The sequence below is a fragment of the Trachypithecus francoisi genome, unplaced genomic scaffold (genome assembly GCF_009764315.1).
Source record: "Trachypithecus francoisi isolate TF-2019V2 unplaced genomic scaffold, Tfra_2.0 Lachesis_group0, whole genome shotgun sequence".
In the NCBI taxonomy this organism is placed as follows: Eukaryota; Metazoa; Chordata; class Mammalia; order Primates; family Cercopithecidae; genus Trachypithecus; species Trachypithecus francoisi.
Window position 1 is genome coordinate 118,289,404 of NW_022681453.1, and position 19,137 is coordinate 118,308,540.

A 19,137-nucleotide genomic window follows, 5' to 3' on the forward strand; every position below is an offset into this window, starting at 1 on the left:
GAATAAAAAATAAATCTTAATTTAAATGGAAAACAAAGCTGAATATGGGACAGCCAAAATTCCACTGAATCTGTTTTCTTTTCTTACAAGAGAAGAACAGACTCAGCAATGCTAAGTTACAGCTAGCTGGGGGGGAGGCTGGTATTTGAAACCAGGTCTGTCTCATGATTGTCTTAATGTTCTTTTCCCCTCCAAGGAGACACCATCTCTTATTCAATGAATCAATCAGGCATGCTATTAATACAAACTTATACAAATTACGTTTGTGTTATACATTTCCATAAAGGTGAAATATACTTACTGGGAGGGAACACAGTGATGGTCCTGAAGTGACCCGCTTCACGCTGCCCACGTCTGTGAGTCTGTGCTCATTGTCATCCCACCTTCCATAGGCCAAGTCAATCCCTCCTACAAAGGCCACCGATTGGTCAATGATGACAAGCTTCTCATGGTGAGCCCACAAATAGACGGTGGACGACACATGATCCGGATGTCTCATCACCTTGAGAGGGAAAAATCCCCACTGATAATATGCTTTTAAAATGTCCTTCCTGTCATAATGAAATAGGTCTGCATTCTCCCTGAAAAGCATTTTCTATAATTCAAATACTAAACCGTACAACGTATACACCAAAGAAAATCATTTTATTCTCAGCATTTAGCAAAAAAAAAAAAAAAAAAAAAAAAGGCCCCTATTTCTCCTATTTACTTTTCAAGCTCCCACGTCCAGATACTATATTTTGGGGCAGCCGCCATTTAGCTTGAGGTCTGGCAATACATTAGAAAACAGTCAGCTCAGTTTGATAGCTGGTCCCCTTCCCCCTGTAAGGATTAAGTTAAATTCAGTACTGAAAAAAAAAAGCTAAAAATATTTAACTACTATTTATCTCTGGAAAAATTTGTAATGCATTATATTGACATTTTGTCAGTTGTTGAATTGAAATACTAAGCATATGAATATAGGCATATAGATATTTTGGCAGCTCTTTATTTAAAAGGTACCTTGAGAAGTTGGTAACCTCTTGCTTTCAAAATTATCCCAGTCTGACTTCTTATTTTCATTTGTCTTAAGGTAAAAAGATTACAAAAGCTTTAGCAACTACTTTCTTCTTTCCTTCCTTCCTTCCTTCTCTTTCTTTCTTCTCTCTTTTCTTTCCTTCTTTCCTTCTTTTTCTTTCTTTCTTTTCTTTCTTTTTCTTTCTCTTTCTTTCTTTCTTTCTTTTTCTTTCTCTCTTCGTTCTCTCTTCTTCCTTCCCTCCTTCCTTCCTTCCTTTCTTTCTTCCTTCCTTCCTTTCTTCCTCTCTCTCTCTCTCTCTCTTTCTTCTTTTTCTTTCTTTCACAGACTGTCACTCTCACTGAGGCTGGAGTGTAGATGCGTGATCATAGCTCACTGCAGCCTTGAACTCCTGAGCTCAAATGATCCTTCTGCCTCAGCCTCCTGAGTAGCTGGGACTACAGGCGTGTACCACCATGCCTGGCTAATCTTTTTGTTTTTTGTAGATATGGGTGTCTTGTTATGTTGCCGATGCTGGTTTTGAACTCCTGGCCTCCAGCCACCCTCCCACCTCAGCTTCCCAAAGCGCTGGGACTATATGCATGAGCCACACCTGGCCTTACTGTTTTCTTAATGACACTTTTTTAAAACATTGTAGTAAAATAAACATAACATAAAATTTACCATCTTAACCATTTTTAAGTGTACAATCCAGTGGTATCAGGGTAATAAGTTAGGGAGTCTTCTCTCCTCCTCAATTTTTGAAAAAGCTTGAGAAAGATGGGTGGTAATTCCTCATTAAATGTTTGGTAGAATTCACCAGTGAAGCCATCAGGTCCCTAGCTTTTCATCTGGGGGAGATTTTTAATTACTGATCAATCTCCTTACTAGTTAAAGGTCTATTAAGATTTTCTATTTCTTCATGATTTAGTCTTGGTAGGTTTCGTATTTCTAGGAACTTGTGCATCTCCTCTAGGTTATCCAATGTATTGGTATGCAATTGCTTGCAGTAATCCCTTAGAATCATTTTTATTTCTGTAGAATTGGTAGTAATGTCTCTACTTTCATTTCTGATTTTAGTAACTTGAGTCTTTTTTTTTCTTAGCCCATCAAGCGAAAGGTTTGTTGATTTTATCTCTTCAAAAAACCAACTTGGTTTCATTGATTTTCTGTATTATTTTTCTATCCTCTGGTTTTACTTCTCATGCTCCAATCTTTATTTCCTTCCTTCTGGTAGTTTTAGGTTTAGTTTGTTCTTCTTTTTCTAGTTCCTTAAACTGTAAAGTTAGGTTGTTGTTTCGAGATCTTTCTTCTTTTTGCAAGTATAGCTGTAAATTTCCTCCTTTGCACTGCTTTCTCTGTGTCCCGTAATTCTGGTATGTTGTTTCATTTTCATTTGTCTCTAAGTATTTTCTCTTTCTCTTGTGATTTTTTCTTTGATCCATTGCTTGTTTAACAGTGTGTTATTTAATTTCTACAAATTTCTGAATGTTCTAGCTGTCCTTCTGTTATTAATTTCTAACATTATCTTGTTGTGGTCAGACAGATGTTTGTATATCTACCTTTTAAAATCTATTAGGACTTACTTTGAGGCCTAACAGATGATCCTGGAAAATGCCCCATGTGCACTTCAGAAGAATGTGTATCCTGCTGTTGTTGGCTAGAATGTTCTATATGTCCACTGGATCCAGTTGGTTTACTGTGTGTTCAAGTCCTCTATTTTCTTACTTATCTTCTGTCTGGTTGCTCTAACCATTACTGAGAGTGAGATGTTGAAGTCTCCAACTATTACCACAGACTGTGTTTTTCTCCCTTCAATTCTGTCCGTTTTTGCTTCATGTATTTTGATGATCTGTTATTAGGTACATAAATGTGTATAATTTTTATATCTTGCTGTATTGAACCTTTTATTAATATATATTGTCCTTCTTCGTCTCTTGCAATCATGTTTTGATTTAAAGCCTATTTTGTCTAATACTAGTTTAGCCACTCCTGCTCTTTTTTGTTTACTATGGGTGTGAAGTATCCTTTCCATTCTTTCATTTTCAACCTATTTGTGTCTTTGCATCTAGAGTGAGTCTCTTGTAGATACCATATAGTTGGATCATGTTTTCTTAAAATCCAATCTACCAATCTCTGTTTTTTGATTAGAGGGGTCAATCCATTTACATTTAAAGTAATTATTTGTAAGATACTTCTGTAATTTTGCTACTATTTTCTACATGTCTTATAGCTTTTTTTGTCTCTCATTTCCTGCAGTACTGTCTTCTGTTTTGTTTGGTTGATTTTTTTGTAGTGACATGTATAAATTCCTTTCTCATTTCTTTTTGTTAAATAGTGATTGATATATTGGATTGCTATTTTCTTTGCAGTTAAATGTAACATCCTAAAGTTGTAACTTTCTAATTTGAATTTATACCAGTTTAACTTCAGTAACATACAAATCTCTGCTCCTTTAACAGCTCTTTCCTCACAGTTGTTGGTGTTGCAAAATTACATCTTTAGTGGGTACTTGATAGAAATTTGGTGAATGAATAAATAAAATATATAAATTATGCAACCTAATAAATCATTCTCTGGGAGAAAACACTTTCATTTTTTCTAACCAAGTGAAACATACAATTGTTACATATTTTAAGCCTGCTGGAGGTTTATTAATTCATTATGTCTTGATGTACCTCAATGACTGGGTTATATTTATTGATAGGTTCTAGGCATTTGGCAAAATATTAAAGAACTTTTTCAAATTGTTTTTCATGTTTATTTACTTTATTAGTATTTTATACTAGGTGCCATTGATTTTTTTAAGACATTTTAAATCCTAGAGGAGATCTCTTTGCTGCTATCAATGATCAGGGGATGTCACAGGGAGATCACATCTAAGAGGTTCCGGGATAAACTTAATGAGAAGTGTGAGAACTTGATAGAGCTCATGAATATCGAAACAACTGCAGGAAGCATGTTCTTGTCTAAACTCTCACTTTCAATTATCAGAGTCAGAGAAGCAGAAATATGAGGTCTGCTTACCCCCATCAACGTAGGGAAGATAAGAAAGTATAGTATTTTGCTTTATTTCTGAGGACACAATGCTATTTGATGAAATATACATTTGGGAATTCTATAGATTATTACTGCCCAGAACAAAACATATCTGAAAAAATCCTATAGAATAATAAAGAAATATTGGTTATCAAGATGAACCTGAATACCTTTATGTTGGGGTGTAGACGCATCAACGTCCTCTTGGTGTATTCACTATTGATGCCAAGAGCGAGTTCCACCTCTTTGTAGAGCATTATGAAGATCCTCACCCCTTGTTGCTGTCACAAGAGAAAACAGATGGAGGAATGAGTATCTCTGGAGGGAAGTTACAATTCATTTTCTTTTTCCTTTGCACTGTTCTCTCTCTCTCTCTCTCTCTCTCTCTCTCTCTCTCTCTCTTTCCTTCTTTCTTTCTGACAGAGTCTCACTCTGTCACCCAGCCTGAAGTACTGGTGCAATCTCGGCTCACTACAACCTCCACCTCCCAGGTTCAAGCAATTCTCATGCCTCAGCCTGCTGAGTAGCTGGGATTATAGGCGTGTGCCACCACACCCAGTTAATTTTTGTATTTTTAGTAGAAGGGATTTCGCCATGTTGGCCAGGCTGTTCTCAAATTCCTGACCTCAAGTATTTCACCCGCCTCGGCCTCTCAAAGTGCTGGGATTACAGGCATGAGCCACTGCACCCAGCCTGCACTGTACTTTCTAACTTCTTTTATAAACAAATAAGATAAAATTTTAATAAAAAAGGCAATACAAGGAAGTGCCACATAAGTGTGTATACTGAGACACAAATATTAAAAATAAAAATCTATCTCCCTTCCATTCTTACAACTTGTCATATCAAGAAAGAATCAATAATTGATTAAAGATCCAAACCATTGAAAACTTTAGTATAAAATGGACACTCAAATTAAATTGATCCATCCTTCCTTAGACCTTGGATCTAAAAGAAAATAGACAAGGCCACTGTGGCCTATTTAACTGAGTCAAATTAAATCAAAAGTGCCTTGTAGATGCTAACATGTTATACAAATAATACAATTATTTAATAATATTAATCACTAAAAAGACAACGTCCAATTCTTTTGTAGTTCATGAGCGTGATGATTGCGTGTTCATGCACAAGTGTGAGATGTGCCACACTCAAATCTTCTTAGGACGTCTGCACATTACCCATCTCATCTCAAAAAAATATTTAAACAAAAACCAAAAGACCAGGTCCGATAGCTAATAAGAAAAGCACTAGTATTTTCCATTCTAGTTCTGGTTGGTGACAGGCTTTCAGGCCAGGCTAAACTGCCCCTCACTGGAATGCTCCTCTTCTGCTGCTTGCCCACTCATGGATCCCCCTCCAATGTACAGTTCAGAATGTATTACCTCCAGGAAACTGGCTTATTCACCCCCACCTTGTAGATCCCTTTTTTTACTTTTTAGTCTTGAATTCTCCTTATTTTTGTACAGTCTGCACCATTTCAATTTGCATTGTTTGTACCCAGCAGCTCTGAAAGCATTCTGAAACATTTTGCATACGTACTAGATTATGTATCTAAATGACACTTGGTATTTAATATCCTAGAGAATTAAGGTAATAATTTTTCCATAATACTTTCTAGAGTATTACAGATGTAGGTGTATCTAATAAACCATAATGAAAAAAATAATTTTCTTACAGTTTAAAGTAATACTCCATGGTGATTAGTCATTGTTTATAAGGGAAATTTGAATAAAAATCTTCAAGATATCTTACTGGGTTGAATGCACCTACTTTACAAGAACTAAAAACTTTTGCAATGCTATACAATCTGATATAATAGGAGTTAATATTTTTAGGTTCTAGATCACAGGATATAAAATCTTAAGAGCAAACCAAACACATAAACATTTCCATAATATTGTTCTGCCAGTACTAAAAAGCATGTTTTGAACCCTAAATTCCTTATAATGATACATCACTTCAAAATACACTCTGTCGAGGGGGCGGAGCAAGATGGCCGAATAGGAGCAGCTCCAGTCTCCAACTCCCAGCGCGAGCGACACAGAAGACCGGTGATTTCTGCGTTTTCAACTGAGGTACTGGGGTCATCTCGCTAGGGAGTGCCGGACAATCGGTGCTGGTCAGCTGCTGCAGCCTGACCAGCGTGAGCTGAAGCAGGGCGAGGCATCGCCTCACCTGGAAGCGCAAGGGGGAAAGGAATCCCTTTTTCCTAGCCAGGGGAACTGAGACACACAACACCTGGAAAATCGGGTAACTCCCACCCCAATACTGCGCTTTAAGGAAACAGGCACACCAGGAGAATATATCCCACACCTGGCCGGGAGGGTCCCACGCCCACGGAGCCTCCCTCACTGCTAACACAGCCGTCTGCGGCGATCTATCCGCAAGGCAGCAGCGAGGCTGGGGGAGGGGCGCCCGCCATTGCTGAGGCTTAAGTAGGTAAACAAAGCCGCTGGGAAGCTCGAACTGGGTGGAGCTCACAGCAGCTCAAGGAAGCCTGCCTGTCTCTGTAGACTCTACCTCTGCGGACAGCGCACAGCTGCAGCCCATTAGGGGAAAGAGCGGGGGCGGTGCAGACGCGAACGACTCTGTCTGACAGCTTTGGGGAGAGCCGTGGATCTCCTAACGGAGGTTGAGATCCGAGAACGGACAGACTGCCTGCTCAGGTGGGTCCCTGACCCCTGAGTAGCCTAGCTGGGAGACATCCCCCACTAGGGGCAGTCTGACACCCCACACCTCACAGGGTGGCGTCACCCCTGAGAGGAAACTTCCAAAGGAAGAATCAGACAGGTACACTCGCTGTTCAGCAATATTCTATCTTCGGCAACCTCTGCTGCTGATACCCAGGCAAACAGGGTCTGGAGTGGACCTCAAGCAATCTCCAACAGACCAACAGACAGTCCTTCTGACTGTCAGACGGAAAACTATCAAACAGGAAGGACACCTATACCAAAACCCCATCCGTACGTCACCATCATCAAAGTCCAGAGACAGATAAAACCACAAAGATGGGGAAGAAGCAGGGCAGAAAAGCTGGAAATTCAAAAAATAAGAGCGCATCTCCCCCTGCAAAGAAGCGCAGCCCATCGCCAGCAACGGATCAAAGCTGGTCAGAGAATGACTTTGACGAGATGAGAGAAGAAGGCTTCAGTCCATCAAACCTCTCAGAGCTAAAGGAGGAATTACGTACCCAGCGCAAAGAAACTAAAAATCTTGAAAAAAAGTGGAAGAATTGACAGCTAGATTAATTAATGCAGAGAAGATCATAAACGAAATGACAGAGATGAAAACCATGACACGAGAAATACGTGACAAATGCAGAAGCTTCAGTAACCGACTCGATCAACTGGAAGAAAGAGTATCAGCGATTGAGGATCAAATGAATGAAATGAAGCGAGAAGAGAAAACCAAAAGAAAAAAGAAGAAAAAGAAATGAACAAAGCCTGCAAGAAGTATGGGATTATGTAAAAAGACCAAATCTACGTCTGATTGGGGTGCCTGAAAGTGAGGGGGAAAATGGAACCAAGTTGGAAAACACTCTTCAGGATATCATCCAGGAGAACTTCCCCAACCTAGTAGGGCAGGCCAACATTCAAATTCAGGAAATACAGAGAACGCCACAAAGATACTCCTCCAGAAGAGCAACTCCAAGACACATAATTGCCAGATTCACCAAAGTTGAAATGAAGGAAAAAATCTTAAGAGCAGCCAGAGAGAAAGGTCGGGTTACCCACAAAGGGAAGCCCATCAGAATAACAGCAGACCTCTCGGCAGAAACTCTACAAGCCAGAAGAGAGTGGGGGCCAATATTCAACGTTCTTAAAGAAAAGAATTTTCAACCCAGAATTTCATATCCAGCCAAACTAAGCTTCATCAGTGAAGGAGAAATAAAATCCTTTACAGATAAGCAAATGCTTAGAGATTTTGTCACCACCAGGCCTGCCTTACAAGAGACCCTGAAGGAAGCCCTAAACATGGAAAGGAACAAGCGGTACCAGCCATTGCAAAAACATGCCAAAATGTAAAGACCATCGAGGCTAGGAAGAAACTGCATCAACTAACGAGCAAAATAACCAGTTAATATCATAATGACAGGATCAAGTTCACACATAACAATATTAACCTTAAATGTCAATGGACTAAATGCTCCAATTAAAAGACACAGACTGGCAAACTGGATCAAGAGTCAAGACCCATCAGTCTGCTGTATTCAGGAGACCCATCTCACATGCAGAGACATACATAGGCTCAAAATAAAGGGATGGAGGAAGATCTACCAAGCAAATGGAGAACAAAAAAAAGCAGGGGTTGCAATCCTAGTCTCTGATAAAACAGACTTTAAACCATCAAAGATCAAAAGAGACAAAGAAGGCCATTACATCATGGTAAAGGGATCAATTCAACAGGAAGAGCTAACTCTCCTAAATATATATGCACCCAATACAGGAGCACCCAGATTCATAAAGCAAGTCCTTAGAGACCTACAAAGAGACTTAGACTCCCACAATAATAATGGGAGACTTCAACACTCCACTGTCAACATTAGACAGATCAACGAGACAGAAAGTTAACAAGGATATCCAGGAATTGAACTCATCTCTGCACCAAGCGGACCTAATAGACATCTATAGAACTCTCCACCCCAAATCAACAGAATATACATTCTTCTCAGCACCACATCGCACTTATTCCAAAATTGACCACATAATTGGAAGTAAAGCACTCCTCAGCAAATGTACAAGAACAGAAATTATAACAAACTGTCTCTCAGACCACAGTGCAATCAAACTAGAACTCAGGACTAAGAAACTCAATCCAAACCGCTCAACTACATGGAAACTGAACAACCTGCTCCTGAATGACTACTGGGTACATAACGAAATGAAAGCAGAAATAAAGATGTTCTTTGAAACCAATGAGAACAAAGATACAACATACCAGAATCTCTGGGACACATTAAAGCAGTGTGTAGAGGGAAATTTATAGCACTGAATGCCCACAAGAGAAAGCAGGAGAGATCTAAAATTGACACTCTAACATCACAATTAAAAGAACTAGAGAGGCAAGAGCAAACACATTCAAAAGCTAGCAGAAGGCAAGAAATAACTAAGATCAGAGCAGAACTGAAGGAGATAGAGACACAAAAAACCCTCCAAAAAATCAATGAATCCAGGAGTTGGTTTTTTGAAAAGATCAACAAAATTGACAGACCGCTAGCTAGACTAATAAAGAAGAAAAGAGAGAGGAATCAAATAGACGCAATAAAAAATGATAAAGGCGATATCACCACCGACCCCACAGAAATACAAACTACCATCAGAGAATACTATAAACACCTCTACGCAAATCAACTAGAAAATCTAGAAGAAATGGATAATTTCCTGGACACTTACACTCTCCCAAGACTAAACCAGGAAGAAGTTGAATCCCTGAATAGACCAATAGCAGGCTCTGAAATTGAGGCAACAATTAATAGCCTACCCACCAAAAAAAGTCCAGGACCAGATGGATTCACAGCTGAATTCTACCAGAGGTACAAGGTGGAGCTGGTACCATTCCTTCTGAAACTATTTCAATCAATAGAAAAAGAGGGAATCCTCCCTAACTCTTTTTATGAGGCCAACATCATCCTGATACCAAAGCCTGGCAGAGACACAACAAAAAGAGAGAATTTTAGACCAATATCCCTGATGAACATCGATGCAAAAATCCTCAATAAAATACTGGCAAACCGGATTCAGCAGCACATCAAAAAGCTTATCCACCATGATCAAGTGGGCTTCATCCCTGGGATGCAGGCTGGTTCAACATTCGCAAATCAATAAACGTAATCCAGCATATAAACAGAACCAAAGACAAGAACCACATGATTATCTCAATAGATGCAGAAAAGGCTTTTGACAAAATTCAACAGCCCTTTATGCTAAAAACGCTCAATAAATTGGTATTGATGGAACGTACCTCAAAATAATAAGAGCTATTTATGACAAACCCACAGCTAATATCATACTGAATGGGCAAAAACTGGAAAAATTCCTTTGAAAACTGGCACAAGACAGGGATGCCCTCTCTCACCACTCCTATTCAACATAGTGTTGGAAGTTCTGGCTAGGGCAATCAGGCAAGAGAAAGAAATAAAGGGTATCCAGTTAGGAAAAGAAGAAGTCAAATTGTCCCTGTTTGCAGATGACATGATTGTATATTTAGAAAACCCCATCGTCTCAGCCCAAAATCTCCTTAAGCTGATAAGCAACTTCAGCAAAGTCTCAGGATACAAAATTAATGTGCAAAAATCACAAGCATTCTTATACACCAGTAACAGACAAGCAGAGAGCCAAATCAGGAATGAACTTCCATTCACAATTGCTTCAAAGAGAATCAAATACTTAGGAATCCAGCTTACAAGGGATGTAAAGGACCTCTTCAAGGAGAACTACAAACCACTGCTCAGTGAAATCAAAGAGGACACAAACAAATGGAAGAACATACCATGCTCATGGATAGGAAGAATCAATATCGTGAAAATGGCCATACTGCCCAAGGTGATTTATAGATTCAATGCCATCCCCATCAAGCTACCAATGACTTTCTTCACAGAATTGGAAAAAACGGCTTTAAAGTTCATATGGAACCAAAAAAGAGCCCGCATTGCCAAGACAATCCTAAGTCAAAAGGACAAAGCTGGAGGCGTCACGCTACCTGACTTCAAACTATACTACAAGGCTACAGTAACCAAAACAGCATGGTACTGGTACCACAACAGAGATATAGACCAATGGAACAGAACAGAGTCCTCAGAAATAATACCACACATCTACAGCCATCTGATCTTTGACAAACCTGAGAGAAACAAGAAATGGGGAAAGGATTCCCTATTTAATAAATGGTGCTGGGAAAATTGGCTAGCCATAAGTAGAAAGCTGAAACTGGATCTTTCCTTACCCCTTATACGAAAATTAATTCAAGATGGATTAGAGACTTAAATGTTAGACCTAATACCATAAAAACCCTAGAAGAAAATCTAGGTAGTACCATTCAGGACATAGGCATGGGCAAGGACTTCATGTCTAAAACACCAAAAGCAACGGCAGCAAAAGCAAAAATTGACACATGGGATCTAATTAAACTAAAGAGCTTTTGCACAGCCAAAGAAACTACCATCAGAGTGAACAGGCAACCTACAGAATGGGAAAAAATTTTTGCAACCTACTCATCTGACAAAGGGCTAATATCCAGAATCTACCAAGAACTCAAACAAATATACAAGAAAAAAGCAAACAACCCCATCAAAAAGTGGGGAAAGGATATGAACAGACATTTCTCAAAAGAAGACATCCATACAGCCAACAGACACATGAAAAAATGCTCATCATCACTGGCCATCAGAGAAATGCAAATCAAAACCACAATGAGATACCATCTCACACCAGTTAGAATGGCAATCATTAAGAAGTCAGGAAACAACAGGTGTTGGAGAGGATGTGGAGAAATAGGAACACTTTTACACTGTTGGTGGGATTGTAAACTAGTTCAACCATTATGGAAAACAGTATGGCGATTCTTCAAGGATCTAGAACTAGATGTACCATATGACCCAGCCATCCCACTACTGGGTATATACCCAAAGGATTATAAATTACTCTACTACAAGACACATGCACACGTTTGTTTATTGTGGCACTATTCACAATAGCAAAGACTTGGAATCAACCCAAATGTCCATCTGTGACAGACTGGATTAAGAAAATGTGGCACATATACACCATGGAATACTATGCAGCCATCAAAAAGGATGAGTTTGCGTCCTTTGTAGGGACATGGATGCAGCTGGAAACCATCATTCTTAGCAACTATCACAAGAAGAGAAAACCAAACACCGCATGTTCTCACTCATAGGTGGGAACTGAACAATGAGATCACTTGGACTCGGGAAGGGGAACATCACACACTGGGGCCTATCATGGGGAGGGGGGAGGAGGGAGGGATTGCATTGGGGAGTTATACATGATATAAACGTCATGCACATGTACCCTAGAACTTAAAGTATAATAAAAAAAAAAAAAAAAAAAAAAAACAAAATACACTCTGTCTTTCATGGTGTTAGTAATATCTTAACGGTATATGTATTTCTGAGGTGCACACTAGATTTACATTCCAGTGTGTGTGAACAAGATTTGAGTACTAGGAGAAGACTCATTTTTGCTCTAAAAAAAGCAGGATCAAAAAGAATATATATGTCATTCTATTTATCTGGTTAACAGCTGGCTTTTAGCACTTGCTAGTTACATATTATAATTATGCAAGTACGATTACAATCAAGAATATAGATACATATTTCAGCAAAGAGTGAAAGTGTAGCAAAAGGTGAACAGATTAATTTTAATGGTCTGGCCAGAGACTGCTCTGTAATGAACCACTGATGAAGGGCTCTAAAGGAAAATTATAAGATTATTTTATTTTTCTCCTCTCCTGTTCAGGTCTATTTTTGGTATTTGAATATTTTAGAATTCAGCACTGAATAATGGTTACAAAAAAAAGCCTCTCACTAAAAGATATAATACAAAGAGTAAAACCCAAAATTTCAACCTAAATTGTAGAATATTACACCTGACATTTTTCATCATGGTCCATTTATTTTAAGCAGATGAAATTCTGTTTCTTAGGCTTACTATTCATGAAGAATAGTAGTTGCAAATTAGGAACTTGGCCTGAATCCTACAGTTTTCCACTTACCTGCATAACTAATGGATTTTTGAAATAATAGAGATATTAGCACTAATGGATTATATTACTACTCTCCATTTATTAATACCTGACATTTTCTTCTATATTATGTCTTCTCTCATTGAAATAATTCTAAAGGAAATAGGGTAGAGACTTGTCTTTTTAGCTTAAAGACAAATGACTAAAAAGGAAGTAATCAAATATAGAAAGTTCATTTTTATGTGGTTTATAATTATTTACCTACACCTATAGCCACAATAAACATCTAATTAGTGACAAGATTCCTTTGATAATAAAACAATGCATTCTTCTTCTTGTGGTCAAGGTATTGACTGTTATAAACTCTAGCCATAAAGGGCAAAGAAGAATGAATCATTCCTTGGGGATGAAGGCATTTTCCAGGTTGTTATAATGCAGGCTTATACAAAATGTGAGAAATATTTCTGCAAAATGAAAGCCAAAGGAAAGAAAAACCTGATGATGTTAATTCTGCAATTTAAAAATTATACTTTCAAAACATCCCATACTTTAGTGCCTAGTGCCTTTTAATCTTGGGGAAATTATTTTTTGCTTAGAGAAAGGGACAGAAATGATTAACAGGAGAAGTAGAAAAACAGATGGCCTGGAGTTGCCTATGCAATGCAGTGTTTCTTATCTCTGGTGAACTCAGCTGACCCAAAGTTTCCAGAGAATAAATTTCAAAAAACATGAATTTTAAAAGGTGAAAGTTCTGGCCGGGCGCGGTGGCTCAAGCCTGTAATCCCAGCACTTTGGGAGGCCGAGACGGGCGGATCACGAGGTCAGGAGATCGAGACCATCCTGGCTAACATGGTGAAACCCCCTCTCTACTAAAAATACAAAAAAACTAGCCGGGCGACGTGGCGGGCGCCTGTAGTCCCAGCTACTCCGGAGGCTGAGGCAGGAGAATGGCGTGAACCCGGGAGGTGGAGCTTGCAGTGAGTTGAGATCCGGCCACTGCACTCCAGCCTGGGCGGCAGAGCGAGACTCCGTCTCAAAAAAAAAAAAAAAAAAAAAAAAAAGGTGAAAGTTCTGTCCTCTTTTCTAATTAGTTTTTTGTCAAGTAGAGCAGACATAACACTATAAACAGTAGAAATTTTTAGGCGCTTTAGATATTCAAAATACATGGGAAGACAATGAAAAGAACATTTTTAGAGTGGAAATCAGTGACTTTGTTTCTTAGCCAACTTTTCCTCCACTTGCTCAAGGTAGCATAGTGAAAATATTTTCTAAATGCAGCCAAGTCTGTCCACTGCCTGAAGACAGTTTAGCCCACCCCACTCCCTAACCCAGGATGCTCACTAATGTTTTTGTCACTTGCCAAGGACTTCCCCAAGGGGTACAATATATTAAGAAAAGGGAAAGTAAAGGGTATAAAGAAATCATTTCCTCACTGTTTAAAAGCAGGCAACATTGGGATATAAGAGCACAAAAGCTCATGTGCCTTTTTTCTAACAACAGGGAAGTTACAGCATGTACATATTTAACTCAGAAACTAACTTTAGAACCCAGCCTGGGTTCACGCCATTCTTCTGCCTCAGCCTCTCGAGTAGCTGGGATTACAGGTGCCCGCCACCACACCTGGCTAATTGTTTGTATTTTTAGTAGAGACGGGGTCCGACACATCAATTTTGTTTGAAGCACATTCTTGAAGCTGAAGATACGTTCCCTGCAAGCCACTGTAGCCTACCACTTTGATAAGACTCTGTGTAGAGATGTGATAAGAATCTGTGTAGAGATGTGATTATTCCTGTCATTTCTCAGTCCTGGACAACTTTCCCTTTTATTGATCACTGACTGCAACTCTACATTGTGCCTTGTGATCCAGGACAGAAAGAAATCAACCTGAAGACAAATTCTCCCATTAGTCTAAGTTTCATAGGAAATATCACAAGTTTCTAAGGTTGAGATACACAAAACTGTGTGTGGGGATTTGGTTGCCATAACTGTGATGCAGCTTATCTCACCTCTTAGTATAGCAAGTGCAGAACTGTGGAAAGCCCTGAGAGGCTGATTTCTTTGAGTTGTGAACAGTCTGCCTCTCAAGGTTGGCTTTTATTTTAAGTGATGGCATTGCAGATCAGAAGGCCAAAGAAATCGGAAAAGTTCAACCTGGTTATTAACAAGATAAATAAAATATTGTATTTTTTCTTGAGAAATAGCCATTATAAGAGATGTTTGCCAGAGGTTGGCTATGAGGCAGAGACAGTTTCTAAATTCCTCTCAGAAAATCTGCACTATCAGATAGAAGAAAATAAGACATTCATTTTAATAAACCTTGTGGACCTCTGGGACCTGTTAATGCAAAAAACAAACATTATGTTTCCACCTCATACTTTGCAAAGCTAGTGTGTGGCTTTCAGAAACTAAATTATTTATGTGAAGCCGTATTTATGTGCATATAAAATGTCAATTTGGAATGATCTGAGTGGTAAAAAATTTAACACTCAGTAAATATGAGTAAAAAGTAATAATATGGTGGAAGGAGATTAAGGAAGAGCAACTCCGCTAAATGTACCACCAAGAAATCAATCTTTAATTGTATTACTATTTCGTTAGGAAATTTAAAATATCATTACCCACAATTTAAAAATTACAAGCTCCAAGAAGTGGATGAAATGGAAATGAAGCACTGTTATCAGGCTATAACGTTTATTTGGCCATGGTGTTCACAAGGGACCTCACCAGGGTTCATGGGCCATAAAAGTAAAGAGAAGTCACGCTAGAGACAGAAAAGGTAACCAAACAAGTATGCTGAGGGCAATAAACAAGCGCATGCCAGCAAACAAGAGGCGGAAGTCAGGCCTGCAGGATCTTCCTCCAGAGCCCTGCTGAGGCATTTACTAGCTTTCTCAAGTTAACTTAGATATCCTGTAGACACTGTACCTTCAAGTGATCTAAACTTTAGTTTTTTGAATCAGAGTTCTTCCCACTTTCTTTCACTATCAGAATCACCTTCCCAACACACCTTATTTGTTTGTTTGTTTATTTATTTATTTTTATTTTTGAGATGGAGTCTTGCTCTGTTGCCCAAGCTGGAGTGCAGTGGCGTGATCTCGGCTCACTGCAAGCTCTGCCTCCCAGGTTCACACCATTCTTCTTCCTCAGCCTCCCGAGTAGCTGGGATTACAGGCACCTACCACCACACCCAGCTAATTTTTTGTATTTTTAGTAGAGACGGGGTCTGACACATCATTTCGATCAGACCACTCCTGCTTCCCCACACTGCCCTGTCCCGCACTGTACTGCCTCCACTGTCTCTCATAAAGTCAAACCACTAGCTTGGCTCACAAAGCCTCTGCATCCTAGCTGCAACGAGCTGTTCCAGCTTAATCCCCCATCTGGCTATGCTAACACTCAGATGGGATTAACCACCCTGCTGTGCCTGACAAAGTCTTTGGCACTGCTGTTTACATTTACTACACCCAGAAAGTTCTTCTTTCCCTTTTAAAAATGTTTGTCCATCCTAAATGCCCCACATCCTTCATGTTGTGAGGGGCTCCCCAACTGGACCTTTTCCATTGGGAAAGCCCAGTGCTTTCCCTCTTGCCATAAAATCGAGGCATTTTTTCTGTATGCAACTGACACTTCTGTAGATTTTATAAGCTCCCTCAACTTAAGAACAATAGCTTTTATTTATGTACATCCTCATATGATTAGCCAAATGACCTGCACATAGAAAACATTCAATAAATACATACTGATGGAAACCTAAAACAGTGAAGTGTTGATTACATATTATAAGCAAAAAGCTTACTAGTATTAGTACAGATTGCTAGGCAAGGCTGGAAAAATGTACTAAAATAGAATCTTGAGGGAAAATGGTAAAGATGCCATTTAATTGAGAGAAACATAGAGAAAGTTACTGCCCATTCAATAGGTAGAAAGTAGTCTGGTAAGGCTAGGACTGAGCTCAAGACATGAATCCCTCAGCAAGTTCTCCACTGTCAAGGCTCAAATCCAATTCATGGTGGCATTCTTACTGATTACCATAGAAGCCGGCTCATAGGAGTCAGTAATTGTATGATGAATTATTTAATAAATATGTGAATAATGTTTTCAGAATCAAAATGTCCAATTATGTAACTGGAATTCTATTGATGAAACAAACTAGACTATCCATCAAAATGATGTTGTTTGGCAGAATGTGTTTCAAATACATATTATTAATTTCTTTTGCTTTCAATATTAGCAGAGAGGTCTGACTATATTTGTGGATATCCCCAGAAATACTCAAGTAAATGCATGGGGAAAAGATACAGAGAGAAAAGGGGAAAGTGAATGGGGAAAGAAAAAGTGGAATGTAGAGGATAGGAAAGAAGAAATGAGTGAAGGGTATGAGAAACAGAAAAATGCTAACCTCAATTATTTAGGCTCTACATGTTCTGCTAGCATGTTTAATGATAGAATAAAAAAAGGTTGGCCAGGAGCCGTGGCTCACACCTGTAATCCTAGCACTTTGGGAAGCCGAGGTGGGCAGATCACCTGAGATCAGGAGTTCAAGATCAGCCTGGCCAACATGGTGAAACCCCATCCCTACTAAAAATAATAAAATGCAAAAAAAAAAAAAAAAAAAAGCCAGGTGTGGTGGTGGGCACTTGTCATCCCAGCTACTTGGGAGGCTGAGGCAGGACAATTGCTTAAAGCTGGGAGGTAGAGGTTGCAGTGAGCCGAGACCGCAGCATTTCACTCCAGCCTAGGCAACAAAAACAAAACTCCATCTCAAAAAAAAAAAAAGGTTAAGACAGTTTCTGATAATAGCAAAAAGTTAGCACTTCCTAATTTGGACATGCTAAATAATAAATCCAGATCTATTTTTAATTTAAACTGATTTAATTTTGTTGAGGGCCTATTACATTAAAAAATCACTAGAAATACCAATGCAGTCATTAGTGAGCCTAGACTGCTTCAGTTATTTACTTTTTATACTTAAAAAGCACACACTCAATGTTCACCCAGAATGTACAGGGTCAACTCCACAGGAAACAGTTCACGTTATTACCATGAACTTTACCAGAACTAGAGCAAAAACACCACCAACTGTGACTATTCCTCTCCCTTTAATATTATTCTACACCATGTTAGCCCCATCTAGCTGAAACCATTCTCCAGATGAGTTTTTCTTTTGCTTAAATGACAAAATAATGAATACAATTAAATGCTATGCTCCATTTAATCATTTATCATTCAATGATGAAATTTTATTATAACTTTTTTGCCTATAAAATTAACTGCCCGTAACTGATTCAAAAATAAAAATTAGAGATGCTAACATAATCCATGTTGTGAATTAGTCTAAAATATTTATGCACTCAAAAGCAATAGGAAAAAAACAGAACCAAATGAACTGAAAAACATTAGTTATCCTACTTTTTGTCAGACTCTAAAGTGAAAAGTTATACATGTGAAAGGCTTTGAAAAGAAAAGCATTTCAGAGACAATAGACAGTTAAAAAATTATATCAGCATTTTCTGGGAAAGTACATACTGCTTTTCGTTTAAGAATGCAGTCCAACCTCCAACGATTTCCCTCAACCACCGGGCGTTTCAGGAAGATTTCTGGACTCAGCCTGAAATAATGAAACCAAGATTTCGAGTAACTAAAACAAAATATAAAGTTCTGATTGTGTCAAAGGAAGCAAAGGCAATTTCAGCCCAAATGCCATTATCATCCTCCATTGTGGTAGGTAATCCAAAGCTTTACTATGAGTCTAGGTACAACTTCATATGGGAAAAATAGCCTTTAGCCATACAAAACATCAATCTTAGTTTCTCTCTCTCTCTCTCTCTTTCTCTGTCTCTCATACCCACATGCACAGCTATGCACACAGGCAGATACTGTTGGCTGCCCACCCACAAACTCCAACTTCTTCCCTGCTGTCAGAGCCTCTCTCCCACCACAGACTCTGAATATTCTAGATACTTGCTTTCCCAGACTCCTGTGCAGCTAGAGCACAATGTGACACAATCCTGAACAATGAGATATATGAGGAGGTACACAGGGGCTTAATGGGAAAGTTTTTCCTCCCTGAAACACGCACACAAACACACACACACTCTCTCTCTCTCCCTGTCCCTCTCTTTCGCTCTCTCTCCCTCTCTGAGAGAAAGCCTGCCCACACTTCCAGCTTTAGGATGGATGTCGTATGGGAGCATGATGCTTACAGAGGTGCAGCAATATTGAAATTCTAAGGGGAAGACCATAACCCCAGAATCACTAGACCACTCTGCCAACCTCAGAATTGCCCAACTTTAGACTAACATTAAATGTGAAAAATAAATCCTCAGTGTTTAAGCCCTCTTTAGTTGAACATTATGTTACCCCAAACTAAAAGCATTCTAATGGATACAAAGACACACTGA

The 19,137-nt window shown here is 39.0% G+C and overlaps 1 protein-coding gene and 1 non-coding gene across 7 annotated transcripts in view; one reads left to right on the forward strand and one right to left on the reverse strand.

The window, feature by feature from the left end:
• PLD1 (phospholipase D1) overlaps positions 1 to 19,137 on the reverse strand; it is a 228,099-nt gene that overhangs the window by 85,517 nt on the left and 123,445 nt on the right. For all 6 annotated transcript variants that reach the window (XM_033211713.1, XM_033211717.1, XM_033211715.1 and 3 more), the window contains exons 12-14: positions 18,263 to 18,344; positions 4,204 to 4,314; positions 302 to 502 (exon numbers count right to left, since the gene is read on the reverse strand). In XM_033211713.1, coding sequence (XP_033067604.1) covers positions 302 to 502; positions 4,204 to 4,314; positions 18,263 to 18,344 — 394 coding nt within the window. The remainder of the gene's footprint in view (positions 1 to 301; positions 503 to 4,203; positions 4,315 to 18,262; positions 18,345 to 19,137) is intronic.
• LOC117084724 lies at positions 5,118 to 5,221 on the forward strand. The gene has a single exon (XR_004437625.1). It is a non-coding gene; the product is annotated as a small nucleolar RNA U13 (small nucleolar RNA).